Source organism: Branchiostoma floridae, chromosome 14 (assembly GCF_000003815.2).
Source record: "Branchiostoma floridae strain S238N-H82 chromosome 14, Bfl_VNyyK, whole genome shotgun sequence".
Taxonomy (NCBI): domain Eukaryota; kingdom Metazoa; phylum Chordata; class Leptocardii; order Amphioxiformes; family Branchiostomatidae; genus Branchiostoma; species Branchiostoma floridae.
This window is the reverse complement of record NC_049992.1, coordinates 6,053,408-6,078,895: the sequence shown is the minus strand read 5'-3', so window position 1 is coordinate 6,078,895 and position 25,488 is coordinate 6,053,408. Positions and strand designations below refer to the sequence as shown.

Here is a 25,488-nt window from a genome sequence, read left to right as displayed (position 1 = left end):
GTCATGACAAAAGAGGGGATGATATTGTCTTCGGTCCTTTTTCTACACAAAAATCACCTTTACTCCGTCCAGATAGACATATTTGTTGAGGGGATCCGCGACCCCAACACAGGTCATATAGGTCACCAGTTACAAAGGGCGACGTATGAGCGCAACATCTGTCTGAAGTGATATCTAGTGGTGAGCGTTATTAAAGGATAACGTGGACTTATAAAGAAAGTCCAGTCATTTTTATCTGTCACATTCTTCACAAGAACTGGTGTCAGCATTCGGCGAAGCAGAATATTTCATGGCGTCTGTTGAAACGATATCTACTCGTATTCAAACCCAAGCTAAAACAAGGGCCTTGTGTCGTCAATTGATACGCTTAGTACTAGTCATGATGTTGATAATGCTAAATTAGCTTTTACAAGTTTTGGTGTAGTTACACTTGATTAATGATGGACATGGTAAGGGTCTTTTAACGCTCTTTTAAATCAATATACATGCTGAAGCTCATGCATAAATCATCTTAAGCCCATAAAAATCAATAAAAACATGAGCAGCAAATGACTCCATCCATTCGGTGTTGGATACAGAATTCTAAAGAATCGCGCAATTATGTAATACTGTTACTTTGATCATTGTAATGTTTACGCCACACGACCACATGTTGTATACGTAACGAGAAGACAGGGAAGAAGCATTGTGTCTACGAGTATATTAGTAGCCTAATTGGTCTCATGCGGTCTGAATCGTGTAACGCTTAGTCAGATCCATGCGCACCAGCTTGTTATGACACATGCTAACCACAATGCCTTGAAGAAAACACCAAGGCTTCGGATGTTTTGATGAAGAACCGGCTATGGAAACCCACGTTGAATACAGACTATCCTATATCAAAGAAGAAATCGCTAAGTACGAATTTTTTCAGGGAATTCTCACGTAGGAGGTCGATCAAACCCATTCTATTGTTCCCTGGGGAATATCAAAATGTCATTATATCTTCTTATCTTTGCGCCTGTGTTCCAGAAGATAAAGATATCCACAGGGTTATGCAAACCGTACGTAGATGTAAGGAGCTTGAAACTAAGAAAATCGCCGATGCCCTACGTTGTGCGCCTTTGAAATGCTTAATGACTTTGTCTCTAAAGATATCTGTTGTGCTTTTAAAGTGTTGTTACACGCACTTGATTTGGTTTTATCAATGTCAGAATTTCAAATGTTATTTCAATGTTTGATATATAATTGATGATATAGATGTTTGATGTTTCCATAATTAGTTCTGGCTGGAAAATAATCATTTGTATGAATTCCGCAAGTCAGCCAACGGGCTGCGAGAGATTTTTTACCTTAATAAACCATTCATCATCATCATCATCATCAGCTTGTTCTTGGAGAAGGCATGGAATGATTTCCATAGTATTACAAGGGTGAGTTATGCAATAGACATTCATACTGTGGTCTATGGAGGACAAAGTTCAACTCCAAATTGTGGCCTCCTAGTGGCTATTCCTGAAACTGCAACATAATGTTCGGTTTAGTATCTTCTGTCCTGAATTCGAACATGCGATCTTGGATTTGGGCTGATGACGTCATAGAATTAGCAGAAATTGTGCATATCCAATCATGAAAGATATTCTAAATAACATTATATTTTATGTATGTAAAAAATAACAGTAATATGGCAAATAAACGAAAAAATACATTGTTAGCATCGAAATTAACGATTTTTGCCCAAAATGCCTGTCAACAAACGGTTGCCATGGCAACACAAAAAGAATGGAAAATTTATCAAACTTCAGGAACTTGTTAGCAACAATATTTTAGGAAAACTCACCACATTTGGTGGCTCTAGCACAAGCCGTTCTGGCATTATATGACAGCAAAGTTGGCGTAGGCCTCGAAAGCCCTCCCCCCGTCTAAGTATTAGGCATTATGATGGTCATTAATGAATCTTTTTTTAGACTTTTAGTCATCTACTGCTTCCACTCTTCGGTAGATTTTTCTTGAATATCTCTACCTAATCTATGATGTAAGAGCCGCCATCTCTACCCTCCACAACAGTTAAAAGAAGTGGATTAAGTCGGATGTACGTCTTTGATTTTAAGCCGTCAAGAAGACTTAAGGTGATCCAAGATCATCTCACGTCTTCACTTGAAAGGTCGGATTCATGAAAGACCACACAGGAAATGGCAAGGGCAATCGCGGAGGAAGTAAGAGCTTTTGCTTCCCCTCGTTAAGTGTGCCGCTGGAGAATGGTGGTCGATGCAATACAATATAAATTCATAAGATACGACAACATGGTCTGGTCAAATTAGTGTACAGACGAGTCATCAAATTAGTGGCATGGAGCGATGTCAAAACATATTCGGATAAACCTATGTTAACGAAGAGACAGCATGCCCATGCAGAAGATTGCATTTTGTCAATCACAACGTTTCGACTGGAGTACGTTCTGAGACGTCTAGTCAGAAGAAAGTTCAACACAAACAGGCTGTCAGACACAAAGGCTTATTTGTTGTATTAGCCATGGGAGACGTACAAACTCTTATGACCTATATTGAACATGCTTTGCTTTAACTTTCCCATGTGTTAAGTTTTTGATACCCCTTACGGAGCGAAGATTAGCTACATCGGTCAGCATTTAGCTAGAGGACAACTAGTCAACTTCAACCTACCTACGCTTTAAAAGCAAAGTAAAAGCACACCGTGAATGTAGTGAAAAAGCTCACCCACAAAGCTTGATTAGATTTCAAACCCTTAGCCAAAACCTCAGAACCAACAAATTGGCAACCATCTCTTAGGCCAGTATAAATCCTTGCGATGGCTGAGTTTTCAACTCATTAGCTTTCTCCACACAGCAAAGTAAGTAAAACCCGACGGCATAAACACAGTTTGATGATCTACCCGAAAATAGCCAGGAATAGCTTCATCATTACTTGTTGGTAAGATTTTACCGCCGACCAGCTGCGTCGCATGAGTGTTCCGAGAAAAAAACGCACGTGGGGTCGTCAGCAGCCAACCCATTTCTCGGAAAGGCCGTCTCCTGTCAACAATTATCAAGGACACGGTTTATCTGCTCTTTTATGAAGATTTAGAAATGCATAATCCTTCCTCTTTTCCTTTCTACCTTTAGACTTAAGTTAAATAAGTAAATGTCTTTACAACGGAAGTATCAACTTTGAAGTCTTTATTGCACATACGAGTGTTGCGACCGGTAACAAGAAGAGAAAGATGGTCACACGGAAGCAATCAGAGTTTTGATATGAGCCCAAATCTTGTCCACAACGTCGCGGACGGGAGTTATTCAGCAAAAAAAAATCATGAATAATTTAACGATGACGCTCTTTGAGAGAACCCTTAGGACAAATATGATATGACCATAACAAGCGTATGAAAGAAAAACTTATATTAAACATCCTTTGAGCTGAATCATATGATTGTGTAAATGCGCCATGCTTTTGGCTAATTGACGCTTGTCCTCAACTAAACCTGCTTCAGTATTAATCTTTCTCGCCTTGCTAGTTACATCATGATATGATTATTGGTTCGTTCCCCAAGCATGTTATCAAAACACTCTTTGCAACATTCACACGTTCACCCATCATTTTACTCGGTAATTGATAACAGTTCCAGTGAAACCAAGCACACAATGCAGAGCTTTTGGCAACAGTTGTCCTGCCACTGGTGATGCCTCTGGAAACTAAAATGACCCAGCAGCCGCGAATGGCTAGTCACGGCTCTCTGATTGTGTCCTTAAGCTTTAAATCTTTATTCCCAACGTGGTTGATCATGGCTTACAAAGTTTCAGAGGAATTCAGTTTAAACGTGTGCTGTTGTGTAGATAGAGGAACTCGTAATTATCGAAAACAGAATCTTTTTTCTTGCATGATTTTAGAAAATGTTTAAGCAATATGTAATCTTAATTTGTGACAGCATCTTCGATACCAGACCATAAAGTGTTTGGGAGAAAATACACAAAATGTAGGTGTACTGCTGTAGTACTTAGGTTAAACACCAGGGGGCCAAAATCAATTTGGCCTCTGTTTTCCCCATACCTACCCACTAGGGCTGGGAAAATTCAGGTCCAGGTACGGTCCAGGTCCAGAGGATCAGGTCCGGACTTCAGACTGAACCTGATGGTCTGCGAAAACTTGTTAATGAGCAATAGAAAGCAATGGTCCATTTGGCTTCTTAAGATTCTGTTTAAAACCTGGCGTTTCTTCGGCAAGTTTGACTGTAGACAATTTGTAAAAATGACTATCAGTTCTCCTTTACTTCGCTCTTGTTTTTTTTCTTGAACCAGCAAGCCCCAAAACACGTAAACGCCTGACGATATCATCTTTTTATTTTCTAATCGGTCCAAGATCCGGTCTACTGATTTTTTCAGGTCCGGTTTTTCTGGACCGGTCCTACAAGAATAGACGATTTTGTCCTCGCGATCCAAACAAAGTCACAGAGGGATTGACGGAGTGAGGGAAGAGTAAAGAAGCGAGTGTGCGGCGAAACAAAACGAGTGCACATGCCTGACTTTAATCAGCATGACGTTCAAATCTGTCATGAGAAATTGAAGAAACATTTTGTGACGTACCTCAGGTTCCTTTCTGTTGTTCTGGACTCGAAAAATATCAATTTCGCCAAAAAAACAGACACCCGTCTCACTAATAACAGGGACTGTGTTTCTTCGTAGCCAACTAGATAAAAGAGAGGAGACAACGTTTTTGCAATTTGGAGGCAATGGTGATCGTCAACGTTAGCAGAAATTGCATATCGGATACCAGGAAAATGGGATTGTGGATTTGGAGGTTCTTTTATTACAAAATTTAATAATGATCTGTCATTTAGGCCCACGCAACTATTATGTGTAATAATCTTCGCCACTGATGCACTAGATAACTACCAAGGACAAAAAATGACGACACAAAATGACCATCTAGTGTCGTAATGGACCAATTTTCTCCAAATACTACACCGACAGAAATGAATCAGAAAATTCTTCGGTACAATTTTCCCTCGGTTACGCCAACGCCTGAAAATTTCAAAATTCCTTACCCCTTAAGAAAAGTAAGAAATCAACTTGTTGGAAATATAGTACCATATCATCGCTGCTACAGTAATAACGAACACTACCAGGGGCTTTAAACCTCCGGAAACGTACTTCGCGCGAAGATATCCTCTCTTCACTGCGGTCCCTCAGGGTTTCATTTCAGCTACATTTGCCTGCCAGCTCATTTCTTTAAGTCTTAAAGGGGTGACAACGGACCAATGCGCCACGAGCCGTGTGCTAATGCTGTTTTATTTTACGTCTTTGCGACACAATTGCTGTATACGTTTGATACATACATCGCTTAAGGTCTAACGCAACGGTGTCGTTACAAATTGCAAAATACAAATCAAAAAACTAAGCGACCATCACACTCCAAACTAAGAGTACCCCTACCCCCACCGTTTCATAGTCATTAGCTAATTGAAGTTGTATAGGAAACCAAAAGAAAAAGAAAAAGAAGAAGACGTTGTTTGCGTGTATGGTGCAGATAGGATAAAAATAAGTAGTATATACGTAGGTCCAAACAAATTGCTATTGGGTCTTAGCTATAACCTTCAGTGACATTAACACCCCTGCTTCTGGCCTTACGCCGGAAGCTTGTAATACTCCTGCCATTTGTGAAATGCCACCTGTAATTTAAAGTGTTGATGAAGGCAACCAACAGCAAACAAACGCACGTCGTGGTGTACGTGCATGATTCAACCTTATGAGTTATATGTCAGTCTTACTTCCTGGTTCCGTTGTTATCGTACTTACGTAAGCAGAAAAAACAAAGGTTATTTATGATGAGCAAGGCTCTTACTTTTTTGTTAACGAAGAGGAAATAGTTGTGTTGTGCATATACAAAGTGCACACAAACTATCAGTTTGACGCTCCATATGTGCATTTCTGCTTGAGTAAATGAAGAAAATGAGGCCATGTACATAATGCTTCGCAGGATATAGTACATTTATCGCAAAATTAAAAGAATATCATGGAAAGAAGGAAGTGATTATTAATTATGACTGACTCAATCATTAAACCATTGTGAGTCATCTAAAAGGAAACGTTTTAAATAAACCCGAGATTTGCGCATTTGAAATAAGGAATTTGTTAACATCTCAAATTGACAGCTCTCTGTGAAGTGCTTACAGAAGCTTTACGTTGATTTGTTTGGATAATAATGAGGGCCGACGCTTTCAATATCCTGATTATGAGTGGCTGCCTGTGTTGTGTTTACTCTTTTCCTAGCTGAAATGAGGCCACACACACACCTACGTACACACTACCAACGAGCTGGCGAGCGGGCCTCGTTTTTTTAAAAGTTGGCCGTTTTTTTTTTTTCAAATCGAATAGCTTGTTGAAGAGACAAACAAGGATGCGCGTCATTGGACCGCTCCCCATCTCGACGCGAGACAGTGTGGGCGGGTCGTCCAATCACGACGTCCGTACCAGGGCACTCGTGCTGGCTATAAAATAAGGCCAACTGTCCGTCCGCTTCACTCACACACGACCGACGAGCTACCGAGAGAAGGAGAACATCCGACAAGAAGCCGACAACGCCACGACAACACTCGTATCCAGATTCGTAACATCGAAGAACGACCCAACACCACTGCGATGAAGACAACCGTTATCGCAGCAGCCGCGCTCTGCCTTTTGGCCACCACGTTTGCGGCACCCACTGGAAAGCATGAGGTAAGAATCCTGTAACGTTTTGAGTTATGTATAACATAATATAGGGCGGCGCATGGATGATTTTGAAATACAACATCCGATCCTTGTCCTTTTAAAGACAATTGTTTTTCTATCGCTTTTCATACCGCACTGACTGATTTCATGTCTCAGAATAAGGCAAGGTTGAGAAAGGAAAGACGCAGTAGTTATAAAATCTAGGGTTCTTTGGCGTCTTTGGTGTGCAAGGCGGTCTAACTAACCGTCACGTTTTATAAATCCTCGTCGAAAGTCAAATTTGTTTTTGCGAAATCAAAACTATCCCGCGAACGATTGAAAACTTACAGTGCCCCACAGAGAGCGTAATTTTGGCAAAATGTGAAGATCTGTGTCAACAAAAGGCAAAAAAGGCCAAATTAGTCTGGACAAGAAACAACATTCAATATGTAGACAAAGGTTCGCCATCCAGGTAATCAGCCACGCAGTGTTACAGTTACTCGAGCAACTGGATATGGTTAAAAAACAATTCCAGGATTTATCTAGTTGCTTGAATAACTGTTAACTTCTGTAACATTCAGTATGACTTTTTCAAGGGTTAGGGTTTTCAAGAGAAGATCAGAAGGAACAGATCATACGCCGCAGAAATGCTTGTAGCTTCAAGTTGACTGGAATTTTGCCAAAAAGGTTGAGCATGAATATTGCAGAACTCTTCCCATGTCAGAATGACTAACAAAATAATTGAAAGAAAAAGGGGTCTAAAAAAGATGTGAAACTAGCAACTCTGGAACTTGTTGATTAACACATGTGTGCGTTTGGATGGAATGCGAACAACACTTTAAATCTATGTATTGATAGAAACACCTGGCATAGATCTTTAAGAATTTTCACTTAAGAAATATATGCTCTACCTCGCAGTTTTTAACAAAAAGGTTTGCAAATCATTTCATATCATTTCCCAGCTGTTCGCTAGAACCCTATACAGCCATGTTGTTTGGTTTCTCAAGCGGATGCACCTGTTTCGTCGCGTAAGGTAAAAAAAACAGAAAAGTGTCTAACAGACCCGTTTTGTATGATGACGAAGAAACGGAAACGCGATAGCATGAGCAGATACTGATGTTTTATTCGGTGTGATTAAACTCTGCAGATGCCACCTGCGCTTGACATGATTTCCTATCTCACCGCAGAAGGAAGGAATTAGAAACCTTACTTCACCTGCGGTCTGGAACAAAACGCCTACACTAACGTCATGTGACCAATGAATTGAACCAAAGTCTTATGTGAGGCAGGAGAAACACAGCTCGTGTTTGAATCTCTATGAAACGTTTTAGAAACGCTACTTTGATTGATTTCAATGAGTCACCATGTCTTTTCTACCTATTTGTCTAAAACTTATTAACAAAGAAGAAATCAAAAACATCATACCTCGTTGAAAAAGTGTTTTTTTCTTCTTCTGAATTTAGTAACATTTACTCCATAGACTAAGCTTTTAGAAATAGGATGTGGGCTTGTAATGCTATGTACTGGATATGCTGCTAAGGGGGCCCAAATCACTACGTTTCTTCAACTATACACCATACCAAAATCCATGCAAACCAAAACTCCAAACGGATCTTGAGTTATAGGTGCGAGCACAAAAAACACGACCAAAGATATAACCCAAGTCAGAGGTGAGCCTTCTGAGAGATAAAAACAAAGATCTGCATCTCCAGAGTCTTATTTCTCAATACGTCCGATGAATGATTATCATGATTATATCTCGTTCTCCTCTGTGTCAGGCAGTAGTCTGTGGCCCTCGGCTCCGTGCTTGGAGCACGGACAGAGATGTAATGACAGCTGACATGCGTTACACATTCATTCTACATGGTTCATAGCGCGAGGATAAAGACTGCAATTAGAGGAGGGATCGCACAGTCACATTGTATCAAAGGAACACTACGAAGCAAGTCAAAGCCTATCGCAAGGAGTCAGATCAACGGCTTATCAGAAATAGCTGCATTGGTGCAGTTTACGTAGTGCTAACGGGATGTCGTGTAGCTTGAGTGCTTAGTAATCTGACTTGTGTTTAAGTGTCTAAGTTTCAGTATAAATCTCAGTCATAAAAATTGTGAAATCTGAAATGTTTTGCTTATCTCCTTACGTGGAATTGTTGATGATGTAAACCGCTTCCCGTAGTGTTACAGAGATGTCATGTAGCTTGAGTGCTTACGGAATGATTTAATAATCTGACTAGTGTTCATAAATTCATCAGTATCAATTTTCTTCATGAAAATTGTACAATCTGAAATGTTTTGCTTATCTCCTTACATGGAGTTGTTAAAGTTGTCACCCGCTACATCAAATCTATAAATCCGTTCTTAAAACTTAAAAAAAAAGACATTTTCCAATCATAGTGTTTGCAGCCTTCTTAATTTGAGCCATCTGGATCACTATAATTTGGTGGCAGTTATTCCTTCGTCACGGATATTCCATCTTCTGTCCAGACTTTGCATTTATTGTGGATCAAGACGACAGAAAGTTTGCTCTGTTGAACTGAGATATGTCCTTATCTTTGACTCCAGTTATTGCTGGGACAGTAAAATATATACCATAGATACAGCCTCCAAGCTACCGCTACCACCAGAAAGATGTTGTTTACGTATACGTACCTTTCTCGTAAAAAAGAAAGGTCGTTAAAGCACCAAAGTCTGACATTGTTTTTTGTTGAACTTTTTATGCTATCATTGCTCTTTAACAAAGTCATGAAAACTCTGAAATGTTACCTATACCGCAGCCATTGCCTCTACATCATCAAAGATTAACATGGAGTGACATGGTTGAAATCTATTGCAGAATAGCTATATTTGATACACCGTATGATGTGTTATGCAACGGCTTTGGAACCATTTTCTATTATACAAACGAATACAGCTTATTATATCTTTTTCTTTGATGCAAATGGCTATGACAGAAAACTAAGACATATTAGGAAGCAACATGTACTTGATCGTCGTGATGTTCCATTGCTCTTATGTTTTGAACACAGCTGTTGCCTCAGTGACTCGTGTGGCAATTAAAGTAGCAGCACTTGCATCAGTGTGAAAAGCACTTCAACACACACGTTTTGAAATTGAGGGTCAACATACCTTCCGTAACAGCCGAAAGCAAAATTTCCATTCGTATAAAGACCACTGGCAGTAAAGAAAAGAAAAGAATAGAAAACCGTATAAAGTGCCATGGACATGCACTTTTATGCAAGGAACCGTTCAGGGAGGAAAGACAAGGGGGTAAAGGGGGTAGACAACAGAAGATTGGAGGGCGAATTCAAAGAATGGAAACACATAGAACTAAGTAAAAAACTGAGAAAAAGAGAAAAACAAAAAGGGCTGGGGGAAATGGTTGCCAGAGCTTCGCTGGTGCCCCAACGATGAAACAGTTGGACTAAAGGATATACGAGATGATATGAACTGCTAGCACAAACGCCAATCATCAGGTTTGTTTGCTTTGCCTTTGTGGTTCAAAGCAGCAGGTGGCTTGTGCGTTAATGAGGTTACATGAAACATGTACATTGCCCACGGTTAAACAAACTCGACAACGAAGACAGCCTATTCGTTTGCAATTATAATACCATACAAATGAAGTCATGCACCATGTTTTCTTGGCTTGTCTGAGAGGCGTCTTTTGTAGTGCTCAATTAAGAAGGGACGCAGATGTACATGTTATGGTCTGGGCCGCTGTGAAACGGAGCTGTCATAGCGACTGCCTTTTGTTTGTCACGAGATGTCTGTCCACAGGAGAATTAGAAAGTGCCCGCATGGACTGTTTTGATATTTCGTATGTTGGTGGGTCTTTACAAGGCCTTGTGTAATGTTTAAACAACAGTGATCTACCCGTAAGCTATGTCCAAAGTAATAGCGTTATGTTGTGTGGTATAGTATGGGGATGTTGTCTAGGATGACGAGATACGAGATACATATTCAACTTTCAAACTTTTAGTAAAGATATTACACTTGAAAAATTAATTGCATTTGAAGAAAGCAAGGATGTTTCAAATGACTAACGAATAGTCTATTACAGGAAAAAGTTGAAGTGCCTTTCGAGAAAACATCAGCCTTTTAATCAGATATTACGCTTCTATTAGATTGTGTGCAATTAATCATTTGTCCAAACAAATGCATCATGGCATATTGGGGTCAGCTTTTCTTCTTGGAGATAATTTTCTAGGCGAAAAAGATTTATCTGTATGTAAGTAAATCAATATGTCGATGAAGGTTAGACATCCAGGTGATAAGATACGCCAAATAGCTATTACTCAAGCAGGTACTCACCTATCCGGTGTCTTTCGTCAATGACACTGACGAAAGGCACCGGATGGCTGCCTGAAACGTCCGACCGTTTCCAAAGTAATATCAAGTTGCCTGAGTAACTGCTCTTTCCGCGTCTGTAAATTGCTGATGGCACACAAGTGACATTTCCATTGTAAAACGGAGGAAGCGCATTCAAGCTTAATATGTCAAGCAAAGTACACAAGTATCCAAAAACCATGCTACGCAGGGGATGAATAAGGTGAAAACATTTACAAACACTTTTATGCTTAGATATATTCAACATTATTATCATATGAATCGTTGCACCTTGCATAACCACTTAAAGGAAATGGTTTAGAGTTGAGAGTAAGTCCTTATTTTCTCTTAAGGCGGAAGACAATTTCATGAAGTGCTTCATCATCACGCACATGTCGTGTGAACATTAACTTTGGTAACATACCCACTTACCACCTGGTTCCATCTTCAAGGCGAGCAAACATGTATACGCTTTGTAGCGAACAAACATGTGGTTGATTGATATTCAAATGCTCGTCCACCTGACTAAATAAAACTAACGGCACCCTTTGTCCATACATGGAATTGACTTGATTGTGTCGTTCCAAATAAATCACGGTATTATCAACGGATACAGGTCATAATAGGATAAGAGATATAGCTAGCGTAGAAATTATATCCGATGAAGGAAAAATGACCTTGTTAGAATTTGATAGACGTCCCGAAGCGCAATCTGTTTCTACTTGCCTTTACAAAATTACTGTAGAAAGACATTACAAACGATGACATCTGCGGCAAAGTGATTGCTCACAAAGACCTGAGCAATCTTGATGTCGTCATTAAAAAGCTTTCGAGTGGTTTATTGACCTAAATTTCTTTGATCAACTTTGTGCCTTACATTTATTTTATTACTGTGGAAATTTATTGCAGTGAATGAATCAGCATTTGTGGATCACCCACCGCATTAAGTTGTCTAACATAAAATCTGCTTCCAAATAAGAAGCTCGTAGGTGGAATTGTGTCCTGTTATTCTTTCTGGCATTGTAAGCATTGTAAACCTCGATTCACAGGTGACAAAACGTGTTTATTTCATCTCAAAATACGTAACGCGAGTTTACCTTTATCCGCGAGGTAACGTATTTCCGTTCTTTTTTTTGCAAAATCAAGTTGTTTAGGGATATCAAGTCGACGGACTGTAGTCTGAAACTGCAAATATAGAAAATTTTGTGGTCTGAACCCACCATCAGTTGAGTTGTTATCCCTGTATACCATGTTTCTAAAAACAACGGAAATAGGTTACTGCACGGATAAAGGTTATCTCGCGTTACAAATTCTGAGATAAGATACAACTGTAAAATATGAATTAGCGTTTCGGTAATAGAGTAATTATATCGGCTGTGTATGGTTGATAAGAAAAGAACGATTTATTTTGCTGATCTGATCAAATTACTCAACGAAGGTTTAGCGTGCAATGCGGTACCGTATAGTATGTAATTATAGCCAAAAGTTTTTTTTACAGATATTCTGAGAAAACTGTCGATAATGTGAATAAAACTTCTAAAATGAAGAACTTGTATAACAGTATACATTTTACACAAAATATCAAAGCCGATATAAACTGTACTGTTAGTGGTCAAGGGAAACTTTTGTGAAAATAGTTGCTAATAATAAATGAAGTGGAATATATATAAAAGTTAAAGAAGAGAAGACATAGACAGATGTTAGCACATGTTCGGGAATTCTAACTTGTTAAACTTAACCGCCATTATTTTCTAAAGATTGTTTGAAACAAAACCACTTTTTTGATTGAATAACAAAACAGATGATGAGTGAATATTTACGAGCAACTAAAATACTGTTTTAGTGTCCACAACTAAGAAAAAGAAAAAAAGGGAAAAAAATTATATGATATTCATTAAAGGATGCCTTAGTGACTAATCTTCATACAAATTGTAACATTAAATTAAGTCTGATTGGAGACGAATCTTCTTACAAGTCGTAACATCAAATGTAGTTTATTAAATGATGCAGACATGATCCAATTTTTATAAACATGGCAAACCCATTAAAAATCCTACCATACCAATTACTTAACGATGAATGGAAGACCTTTAACATTACCCTAGACATATTGGCTGTGTCAAGCTTTCACATAATCATTATTTTGTTATCGACGTGTAGCTTTTAGTCATAAATTGTCTGCCAAAGTCGTTTCAATGTAGATTATTTCCCGGCAACCCACACAGCTTGAGTAGGATCATCAGGGCATTTCTTAACCTTTTCACCCCAGCAGAGTCCTAACGTTACACCATTAGTTTACATGGCAACAATTATATCCAGCCAAAATTCTATTAAGGCCCTTCCTCCCATGGCTCCAACCTAATCTCATTAAGAAAAGGTCGCAGAATGTCTGTCTTTAGATGAGATTATGCTCATGCCATTGTGGGCTTTTGCAACCCACCTGGTGACTACATGTAAGTAAGTGGTGACTACATACATGATTTATTAAACATCAATGGTAAAGGTGAGGAAATTTGATTTCCTATATCATATGCATGGCATTTGTAGTTGGGTTCTGAGAACTTGATTAGGAAGGAGACATATGAAGCACCAAAACGTGCCATGTGTTAGCCAGTATACAATTGCCTCGTGGCAAAACGTTCAAGCCATAGAAACACAAACATACGCGTGTGTTTGCCTGAATACTATTGCTTTAAGTAGGTCTTCACCGGTAAAATCTAAGGCCGTCTTGATTTGATTATATGGATGGCATCCGTGCGCGCATCAATTTTCGTCCGTTTTAAAAATAAAGGAAGTTTTTCACAATACGGTGAATCCCACAATACAGTTGTAAAATAAGCATATATACGTCGATTGAAAAAAAAATATCCGAAAACAGATTCTACTGGCATAGAATGCCAGCAAATTCCAAAGTCTACCTTACTCTGTGTATTCTTTCTGACCACTTAGATTTTATACTGAAGGCAACTCTCTGGTATACTTTTTATTGGCACACTTGCATCAGCTTGGGGTTTTCAGAGGATGCAATCCACATAATCAAATCAACATGGCCTGATAGGCTTTGTGAATCATAAGGTAACAGATAAAGCCAAACTCCAGCTGATATAAGATATCTTACTTATTTCTGGGATATTATATTTGCAGTTGTAGTTACTATAAATGTGAATAATAGATATACTTATACATTCAGTACTACCTGGTATATCACAGGACAAAAAGTTTACAACAAAGCTGCAGCCATAGAAAATGCATGCTTTCATCGTCAAAGAATTTTAACTATAATGCATGTACCTCTCAAATTTCATTCATTAATGTGGCTAAAATGACCAGATATTCACAAGAAAGGCTAACGCCCTTACCAAAAGATGATACTTGTTTTCTTTCAGTTTGCCTTCCAGCTATTGGTTGCAAAGCTGCAGCCATAGAAAATGCATGCTTCAAACATCAAAGACATTTTACTATAATTTAATGCATTAATGTGGCTAAAATGACCAGATATTCACAAGAAAGGTTAACGCCCTTACCAAAAGATGTTGTTTTCTTTCAGTTTGCCTTCCAGCTAGGCCGACAATGAGAAGGTAAATTGACCCTGAAATCAGCGTAGTCCGACGGCATCGCGACGCATGTTGATCCGTCAATCACACGAATGTGGTTCCCATTAAGGAGTACTAATTTGGCTTAATGCACCACTAGTCAGATACAATACTGGTAATGACGTTTGATGAAAAACATAGATGCGCCAACGTGAAACCTTGATATGCCATACGCAGACAACAAGGGTTTTGATTATTTCTTGGACTCCCCGTTTATGTATCGGATGTAAATACATTAAAATGTTTGCAGCTAATGAACATATGGACTTACACGTTGCATATATACCCAGATTCGTTATTAACAGTGTTTAAATTATTTTTCAACAAATTGTTGACTTTTAAAAACAGATATTCTTCTTTGATAGATCTTGAATCATCTTGGATCTTGATCTTGAATCAAAAACTTGATAGCAGCATTAATTAAAGACCATTTCCACTGCGTACCGCATCATCAAGTGTGATAATTGACCATTTTTACATTTTTACCTTACTCCCTGCAAAGAGAAGGTCAAAAGTTTTAGACAACCAACCTCTAACATACAGTAACCTTATTTTCAACGCAACGTGTAACGCCTTTCACCTTGGTATATTTGTAACAGGACGTTTGACCTCTAATGCTATTTTAGACTTAGCCTTTCGCTCTGCAACACATCTTTGGTTCTTGCCCTTCAGATGATCTATACTTAGATGAACTTAGAGCAGGTTAAAAAAAGTGTGCGATTTCTAAGTATAAACCTGGATTTACACAGCTACAGCTTATGTCCCTTAATGCTATAGAGAGCTTGGGTCTGTTTGAGTTATCAGGAGATTTATATCAGTGGGGAGGTGGCCTTCAAGCTGTGAATGTCCCCACATGGCCGCCTACTGAGTAATAAGGCTCCGTTCTCTATGGATGCAGTCTGTTGGGCTAACATTGGTTTGGCATAATTGAAATTTGATTCATGGTGTTACAGTGTAGAAGACAACAAAATGAAAAATACCCTTTTTTTATCGACAGAATTAGTTTGCTGATGAGGTTTTTGATGGATAAATGACCACAAACCCTTACATTAGTTGGTACACCCTATCGCATTGGAGATTGTTTTTGTCCATCATTGTGGCTAATACTTAAATACTTAACTTGAAATTTTATTGGTTTCCAGTACAGGTAATCAGTCGTAAAGACATAGACTACAGTCTCTGTCATTGTTGCGTCGAATAGCCGAGTGGTTAAGCTAAGATGGGCATGAGATGAGGAGGTCACAGGTTTCCTTCTTAGTGTTCCTGGCTAAACGTTGTGTCCTGGGAAAACATTGCTTTCTCTACTCTAGCCACTAGTACGTAGGTGTGAAAATAGGTCAATCGCTTCGGTTGTGAAGGTAAAAGGCGGTGGCATGGGAGGACTGGGCTCATCCATTGAATACTATGCCCTAATATATAAACACAATGAGTAACAACCCACTGCCACTACGGCCTCTAAAAGGGCATGGTAGCTTTACCCATTTTCATGAGCAACAGCTAATGTGCTTGGCCAGGTTACGTATCCTGAAGCAAATTGAGAGAATTTCTGCTGACTCTAGCTAGCTCGACTCCTCGTTTCCGAGCGGCGCTTTTCTCTTCTACGAACCATGTATAAATGAAGCAGACATAAATTGACTGTCGGCATTTGCGGAGATTGCTCAAACCCTTTCGCCATAACTCAAGAGTGACGTGTTATCTTTTAAACGTTTCTCATGGAAATGAGGCGCCTATGCTCCTCCTTTTAACAGTGCTTAGATAATCCTTCTTGAGTAAAAATCAATAACATCGTGTGTTTCAGACTTCGCCAAGAACGCCTCAAAAGGCTAACGAGATTTATGTGAGAGTACTCTGCAATTTTTCAAGACCTTTGGATCTGTGCAGCTTGTTTCTGTTGTCGCAGATGATAGAATACTCATGCTAAAAGAGCTAAGACTAAAGAGACAAGCAAACCATTCATATGCGTACTACTTAGCTACAGATGCCCAGAAAAGCATAATTGGGAAATGCGATCATTGACACTTGTTACTTGGGTAAGGTCTCCTCCTTGGCGATAGGCTGATCAAATTGAGAGCCAACATGAGGGAGATTAATATAGACAGATAGATGTCTTTGCTATAATGTTTTCTTTTTTAAGGCCTCTAGAAGTTTCTTCTGAACTTTTCGGACTGTGCTGCCGTATGCATGGAATTGTATTAGTCTGTGGGCATTGATCAGTACAATGTATTACAAAGCAGACACACGTATCATGAGTATGACCAACGATGGAGCATATTTGATTTGGAGTCTTCTTGTACAGTATACATAGGTCCATTGCAACTTATGGTACAGGCCACTCGTTTTCTGGCTTGTGTCAAATAAAAGCGCAATTTTCCGTCGTGAAACCACTGGGACATTGACTTAGGTTCTGAGGGTATCCTGCTTTCCGTTATTCATTACGCTACCCGAGGGAAATGATCAGTACGTGTGGTGAATAACTAATATCTTGCATTGGTGTTTTAGCTTTCTACCTGACTAAAGGCGCGGTCACATAGGTCGTGCGATTGTCGTACGATTTTAAATCCATAGGATTTTCAAGCAAGCAGCCCGGGACAAAACCAACCACCGACATGGGTCCAAATCATCAATTTGTATACCAAGACAGTTGAACTTTGCAGGATAGGTACATTTGTGTCCTCCAAAATGACCGAAGTTAGCGATCGCACGACGATCGCACGATCTATGTAATCGCACCCTAATACCCCCCTCACATTAGGCGCGATTCGATCGGAAGACTAGTTTACGAGCTCTAAATGACATTTTCGTGAGTAAGACGTCCGGTGTTCTCACGATCATCTTGCGATTTTTAGGGATCGCCGGCAATTTTCAGTCTTACGACGGTCGCGGTGCAGCGAAACATGTTCTTAACATAAGCGACAAGTCGCAGGAGATCTCCGAGATCGCAGAGCTCGTTACCGAGTCGCAGATCGTGCGTGCAAATCGTGCGTACCTCGCAAGGGTATCGGTCAATAGTCTTGCGTCAATCCAACGATTGAAGACCGATAGGCGAGCACAGACATAGTTATTAATCATCGAACGCAAATCGGATGGCGAACGCCCGTTAGTCGGGCGACATTCGGGCGACGTTCACCCGACTTCCGATTGTTTACAAATATTGAATTTCTGGGAATGTGAGGGTAATTTAACATTGTGGCCCCTGTGGCAGTATGTAGGCTGGCTTTGTGACACACTTTCCTTTCTTGTGTCATTTCTATTATGCCCGGGCATTCCATTCATTGGTTAAAAAGATTCCGACAGCAAAATAAACAACATTTATTGATCTCTTGCCTTTTTTGAGGAACGTTTTGTATTCCCTTGTCCGCGTGCAAGAGGTCATGGGAGGTTCATTATCATAGATTTATGCACCGTCGATCGCACGAGGCTCGCTTATATGTGAGGGGAACAGGTTTTGGGCGAAAAATACGCAAGACCATCTTAAGATCTTAAAATCAGCCGACCTTCCTGCGATCGCGAAGTACGTCCGAAGATCGTATATAATGTGAGACGGGTATTAGGCGTTCATCCAAAGTTAAGTCTTCTGAATAAGGAACATTTTTAATGCCTGTGTATGATCATAAATTTAACTGTTCATTGCAATGTTGTTCTTTAGGAAATCGACCAAGAAGGTAACGGAGACAGCGCTACATTGAAACAGGTAGTGAAAAGATCTGCCCCGATCTACTTCTTCAAGAGAACACCACTGGACCCCATCGAAAATGGACAGTACAAGAGATGGCTGAAGCGAGACCCCCTAAGTCCTATCGTCAACGGGCAAGGCAAACGCGACCCCCTAAGCCCTATCTCCAACGGGCAAGGCAAACGCGACCCCCTTAGCCCTATCTCCAACGGGCAAGGCAAACGAGACCCCCTAAGTCCCATCGTCAACGGACAAGGTAAGAGAGACCCACTAAGCCCCATCGTCAACGGGCAAGGTAAGAGAGACCCCCTAAGTCCCATCGTCAACGGGCAAGGCAAACGAGACCCCCTAAGTCCCATCGTCAATGGACAAGGCAAACGAGACCCCCTAAGTCCCATCGTCAATGGTCAAGGCAAACGAGACCCCCTAAGTCCCATCGTCAATGGTCAAGGCAAACGAGACCCCCTAAGCCCCATCGTCAATGGCCAAGGCAAACGAGATCCCCTAAGTCCCATCGTCAACGGACAAGGCAAACGAGACCCCCTAAGTCCCATCGTCAACGGACAAGGCAAACGAGACCCCCTAAGTCCCATCGTCAACGGACAAGGCAAACGAGACCCCCTTAGCCCTATCTCCAACGGACAAGGCAAACGTGACCCCCTAAGTCCCATATCCAACGGACAAGGCAAACGGGACCCCCTAAGTCCCATCGTCAACGGACAAGGCAAACGGCTGTACCCAACAGGCCTGGAGCGCAGGAGGCAGTACGACTGCAGCGTTGACGGTACTTGCGACGCACTTGGAAACGGCTTTCCTGGGAAGCGCTCCTCCCCGCTACACCCGATGGAGAACGGTCAGTTTAAGAGGTTGCCGCTGCTCAGTCCTATCGAAAACGGTCAACTCAAGAGGTTGGCGTTCCCGAATCCAGAGTATGTCCAGAGATCAAGCTCCGACGAAGCCGAGGCTTACGAATCGGCTCTCGAAAACGACGCCTACGATTCGGCCATCAACGCCATCAGGAAGCTCGAAGAGGAAGAAGCCGCAGAGGGGTCCGATGAGGATGTGAAGTGTCTATGGGACCCGAGTGATTCTATCTGTTTCGGCAAGAAGAAGAGAGGAGTCCTGTCTCCTATCGAAAATGGCGATTACCAGAAGAGAGACGAGATGACGTCTGACCAAACCACGAATTCCGACAAAGGCCCCAGGCGAATGGAGTAATGGTCACAACGGCACAGCGAGGAAAACAAACGTCCACCACAGAAACACCAGTATTAATGTCAGGAGTGAAGAAAATCTTGCCGGCGTAAACGATTCAAGCATATCTACATTCGCATGAACAGGTTCTCAACAGTGAGTCAGTAAAAAGCAAACAATCTAAGGATAAAGCTACCGGACAACAATAGAATTTCATCAATTAAGACAGAAGATCAATTAATACAGAAATTCTCAGTCTAGAATGAATTATCATATAGATACATAAAGGTTCGACAATGGCATACCTTCTCACAATGGGTAGACTTTATCATAGAGGCAAACATCAGTTATAGAATTACATTAATTACGCAGCTGGCCGTAACAAGCTGAGGTGTTCATAGACTTAGTTGCTTCACTGTAGAAGGCAGAAATGAAGCTTTATATTCAAATGATGTAAAAGATTAACTATTAAACAAGACATGTGTCTATTTCATGAAATGGATTTATGACGAAGCTGGGAAATCATTCTGGTCTAAATTGTACATAATGAAGTGTTCGTGGCAAATCATGTGCGAAGTTAGACCAATATTCTTCGTTGAATAGAAGAATAAAGCATCTATAAAATGTACAGTTTCTCTGTCTTCCGTTTTTAAAAATTGTTATTGACAGGCCTTGAAGTTACAGATAGTTGTATTTGATTCCAAATACACAGCTTTCTAATGCTGATCTGAAGAAAAAGTTGTAGTTTCATTTCATACATACATCTACAGGTATCTATCTATCATTGTAATCCCTTGTTCTTGCCACACACAACAAGAACAATACAGCTCAAATCAAAAATAGACTGGAACTTCCCTGTCGCACTATCCCTGGCACAATATACTAGCCCACCTGTAACATAAACCTACAGCCAACAGAAATGTACTATCCCCAGTACAGCACAATGGTAACCTAAATCTTCCATTGCATACCAGAGATACATCTGGAACAGATTTAGGGGGGGGGGGGACTTGCATACCCAGCATACTGTTGTGGAGTACTAGCATTCTTGGAAAAATGCCTGTGCAATTTCTAGAATTTTTGCAGACTGAATGCAATATATGGTGACCTAAATCTTCCATCATTGTATACCAAAGATACATCTAGAACAGATTTAGGGGGGGGGGGGACTTGCATACCCAGCATACTGTTGTGGAGTACTAGCATTCTAGGGAAAATGCCTGTGCAATTCCTAGAATTTTTGCAGACTGAATGCAATATATACCACCTGACGACTCCCCTGAGGCGTCGTCAAAGGCGTCGTCAAAAAACAGAACTAATAACACAGGACGGATGTCGAGCGAAACAAATGCTGCCCATTACACAGACAACAGTGCATTATTGTCAGTACCGTACTACTTCCAAGATGGGGGTGTCGATATATATATTTACAACACTGTAGTATCATAGGATACTACGACAGTGCCCTAAATCACATCGGTCCCTCAATAACTAGCAACATGTGAAAGGTAGAATAAAATCCATTAAGAGGATCTTGCGTAATAGATGCGGACACAAATACACAAACAGTGCCCCGGAATTGAACCCCCTCTTCCGAAGGTAACAGAAAGAGTACAGAACCGAGCTGTCAAATTCTGTACAAACAACTACAGCAGGGATGCTAGCTATAGTGTTACCAAAGTGAAAACAGAACTGCAGTGGATGACACTTGAAAATTGAAGAAAAAATGTCCAGACTTTGCATGATGTAAAAAATGACCAATAAACTGGTAGACGTACCGACTGGCAAGTATTTGATACCAGCTCAAAAAAAGAACAAGAAACAGTCATGCCTTTAAGAACTAGTCTGATATCTTCAAAAATTGGTATTTTTCCAGAAATATCGTGGAGTAAAATGTGTTATCACCAAGAAAAGTAGGGACATCTTTACTAGATGGTTTAAAGGAACACGTACAGATAGATGTGCATAATTTAGGTGTGACGGGTCGTTCGGTGCCGCGTAACTGCGAACTAGATGTGTTACGCCGAAGAGTGGTGATACAGGCGATATAAATACGGACACGGAACAGGCATTGGAGTAATTATAACGTCCATGTAATGCAGTCGTTTAATGTAGAAACCCAGGGCGAGCACGACAGATTCGACTCGATACCTCTCTGCGAGTAACATTATAGGACTCTTTTGTAAACTCCACTTTTCCGCTATAGACTCCACTGTTTTCTGATAACTCTTGGGTTTCCGTCACATGGTATTTACCGGCAAAACTAAGCAACCAGAGAGTAGAAAGCAAATAGATGCCAGTATCCTTAAAAAAAGATCTTACAGCAGTCTTTCAAAAAATAGAGGCCAAGAAGAGCTTTAGGTAAGAAGATTTATTAGAGTAATTTAGAAGAACATTAATTCATTCAGTCATTCATTCGTTCGTCCCATGGCCTTTTAATCAGCCGTAGGGACAGCACAACGTGTTATGCTGTATCAATACGCATTTTAGTCCCCTGGCGGCGCCTATCTCCTCTCCGGGGCATGGTGAATTGTGTAAATCACCATATGGCTGATACGACACGAAGGTTCGCCAGGCCTCCGTCCGGGTGATTTGTAGTGAATAGAAGAACATAACAAAGAATATAATAAAGAACAACCATAGACAACACAAACAACGATCAAACACTTCAGATAGATATGGCAAGGATATCTAATAATAAAAATCATTGTTATCATTTTTCGGGTACGTGTTCATGCCAAAATATAATGACCCTCCTAGTATTTCATGCTGTTTCCTTTAACCAAAAGCATAATATGGAAATGCTATTGTTTTATTCAAGGCAGAACTAAAATAAACAATAAAACACCATTTGAAAACTATTTCTTTACAACAAAGACAGGAAGGTTTAAGTGAAATTCGATTGTTGGGCGACCATAATCATTATTGCCAACAAAATAAACACCACTAAAGCATACATGTTTGCCTTTCGCAACCGCCAATAAGTAATTAACAGTTATGTATGCTACTTATAAAACTCTAACTTCAAGGTATCATTCCTATTGATCTCTTGTAATTATTTGCTTTTATGTCAAATTCCCAGTACCGACGGTTGAACATTACCACGCCTCTTTGATATGTGCTAAGAAATAATTTACAAAATGTTTACAGCCGAAAACAACTTGTGGTACCATCTATGGTACAAGTTGATCCACATTACAAAGACCAACGTGTGTCCAAACGAAAGCAAGATGATGACATGAACTGGTGTAATTATGCATGATAATATTTTCTTCACACACAACACGCACACATGATTAGCTCCGACATCATCTTTCTGATGCAGTAACAATGCCAAACGCAAGGAGGCATTCGTGAGCTATCACATTAACAACAAATTTCCATGACGCAATCATATTTCCTTTCTAAAGACAATGGCTCCTACAGCAGCTCCTCCTACAAGTATGCGGTCTTTATTGAAATTACAATAAATGTTGTGCCTTTCTCTCTATGAAAATACTGACACTTAAAATGTGAAACTACACTCAAATACAAATGTACTTTTAATTACTATTCATCCTGCAAAATAACGAAATATACAGCCTTCATTCACCTGTAGTAACCATATATTTATTGTATTTTTTAATAAAAAAAAAAACAAGTATCAATAGAACCTAAACGTAAACATACATACAAAAAATACAATTTCGGAATGCCATGCAACAAAGCATTAAAAAAATTATGTCCAGTTAAAAATATACAATGATCGCTCAAAAACTCGCTGCAGTACAAAGAAAAGCCATCAGGGAGCCCATACTCGACCTTCTTCCCAATATCTACTCACATACCAAATAGACTCTTAAATTATATTGATCGCAAATGTCCGAAAACATTAACAAAGACAAACCCAAAATCAAGGCTTCGTTTGTCATGGAGGTAAAAACAAGACTATTACAAATATAGTCAAACATATAACAATAATCGTATACACATGGATATTTGAGAAGTTGCATGTATTACCAAGTTATTTTTACAAGAATTCAGCTTTCAACCGTCAGAATCCGATGTTAGACGAACATCGGTTTACTTTTGTTATCATCATCATCTCTCTTGATGACCTTCTGTTTCAAACTTGACTTTATCTGAAAGATTCAACCCACCACTTTTAAGACTTCCGCCTTCTTGTAGGTGTTTTGCTCACCCTTAGACCTCAGTAAGGGCAAACACACGCGGACACCAGGTGGTACAAAACTGATGAAGGGCGGACGTTGTTCTTTTCGTCTAATTGACAGAAAGTTCCTGACCTACTGAAGACCTTTACCTCAACAAGGGACTGTAAGACTGTGTCTAGGTTCAGAGACGTCAGAAAGGCACATGTGGCGATTACGATAAAGAAGGAAAATCTATACATCAAACTGCGATGCCCCTGGTCTTTGGGTCAGTTCTTTTATCTGTAGACGTCGTCTTGAATGTTGTTCTGAGATGTCCGAATCAAAACGATTTATTTGGCGCACTAGGATCCAAACCATCAAACTGATGAAACATGAAACTTGTCATATGTGAAAATACTCTTCGAGCAGAGGTTGATATAGAAAATCCTTACCTTTAATGTTCCTTTTTTTGTGATGATAGCTGACGGGAAAAAACGACATGTAAGGAAAAATTCACGATTTTCCCCATCAACATCTGCTTGGAGAAAATGTACAAAGACATATGTACAGACCAAACAAAGACAAAACAAGTTGCTTGAACTATAAAAGACTCGCAGTCTGCAAAAAGATGATTATTGTAGCATTTACTCAGAAGTATGGAAATGAGGCATTGATTTCATAAATCATAATGTGCAAAGTTACAAAGCTTCCAAATGCTACAACAATGAAATTCCTACCATTTATCACTAAGAAATTACAATATGTTTTTCACAATTGATTCCATTTTTTTGGAATTTGGAATATGTTTAAAAGTTATATAATGAACTTCAAATTGGTTTCTGATTCGCATTATTTGTATCTAATTGCTGTTAATTTGTTCATGTTTGAATTTATCTAACACTGGCACTAAAGTCTGCTTGTTATTCTGAATCAGATTCTCTGCTTCACGAAGGGACATGTGTGTTCAGTACAAACCTGTGTTCTTATATACAAAACTCACCAAATTTGGTCAAAATCGTTTTTGTTATCTTTCCGGTGTGACAGCGATCTCGCCCCCCCCCCGCGATCTCGCCCCCCCGGGATCGCTAGCGTTTTCGCCCCCCTCTGGCGTTTTCGCCCTCCCCCCCATCCCAGCGTTTTCGCCCCCCCTAGGAATATCCTTCCCGTTTTCTAGAGTGTTCGGTTGAATCTTAACCTTATTGCTGTGATAATGATTAGCACTGTCTTGTTACCTACTTTTGTATATATATATATATATATATATATATATATATATATATATATATTCTTTTGTATATATTTACCTACTTTTTTACATAGCCTTAAGATACTTAACTTGCAGCTTGTTACTGCATATTAATCGAGCTACCTGGAACAATATGGTACTTGGATGTAACGTATATAGTCTGTTACCTGGTATCTATATATACGTGACACCTTAGTATGTTAAGATGAGATACAGTACCTGTGAAGCCGATCCTACCACTTTGCATTGAAATAAAACAGATACATTTTTGTTGTGAATTTGTGGTGACTTTTATTAACATCACGAACGTATATTAACATATGCATATCAACACACCTGTTGCTGAGTTGTAACAAAACTGGTAAATATTTGCCAATCAGCACAGAGGTATACACACCTGTCTATGAGTTGAAACAAATTGTGATGTTCAAAACTAACAGCTAAATACATCCTTATCAACATACATGTACAGGTAAGCACACCTGTTCCTGTGCTGATAATACTAACCGGTGTTCAATACACAACTGTATCCGAATTGAAACAAAACCAACAGGTAAATACATGCTAATCAACATACAGGTAAACACACCTGTTCCTGGGCTGTTCTGGAGTTCAAAACTAACGGGTAAATATAGGATTATCAATATACAG

At 39.8% G+C, this 25,488-nt stretch overlaps 1 protein-coding gene across 1 annotated transcript; it reads left to right on the top strand.

Moving 5' to 3' along the window:
- The first annotated feature begins 6,489 nt into the window (after positions 1 to 6,489).
- Positions 6,490 to 20,088, top strand: LOC118431017. The gene is made up of 3 exons (XM_035842089.1): positions 6,490 to 6,706; positions 18,241 to 18,913; positions 18,953 to 20,088. Exons 1-3 carry the CDS (start codon positions 6,629 to 6,631, stop codon positions 19,483 to 19,485), a joined length of 1,284 nt encoding a protein of 427 aa, XP_035697982.1. The 5' UTR covers positions 6,490 to 6,628; the 3' UTR covers positions 19,486 to 20,088.
- The last annotated feature ends 5,400 nt before the right edge of the window (positions 20,089 to 25,488 follow it).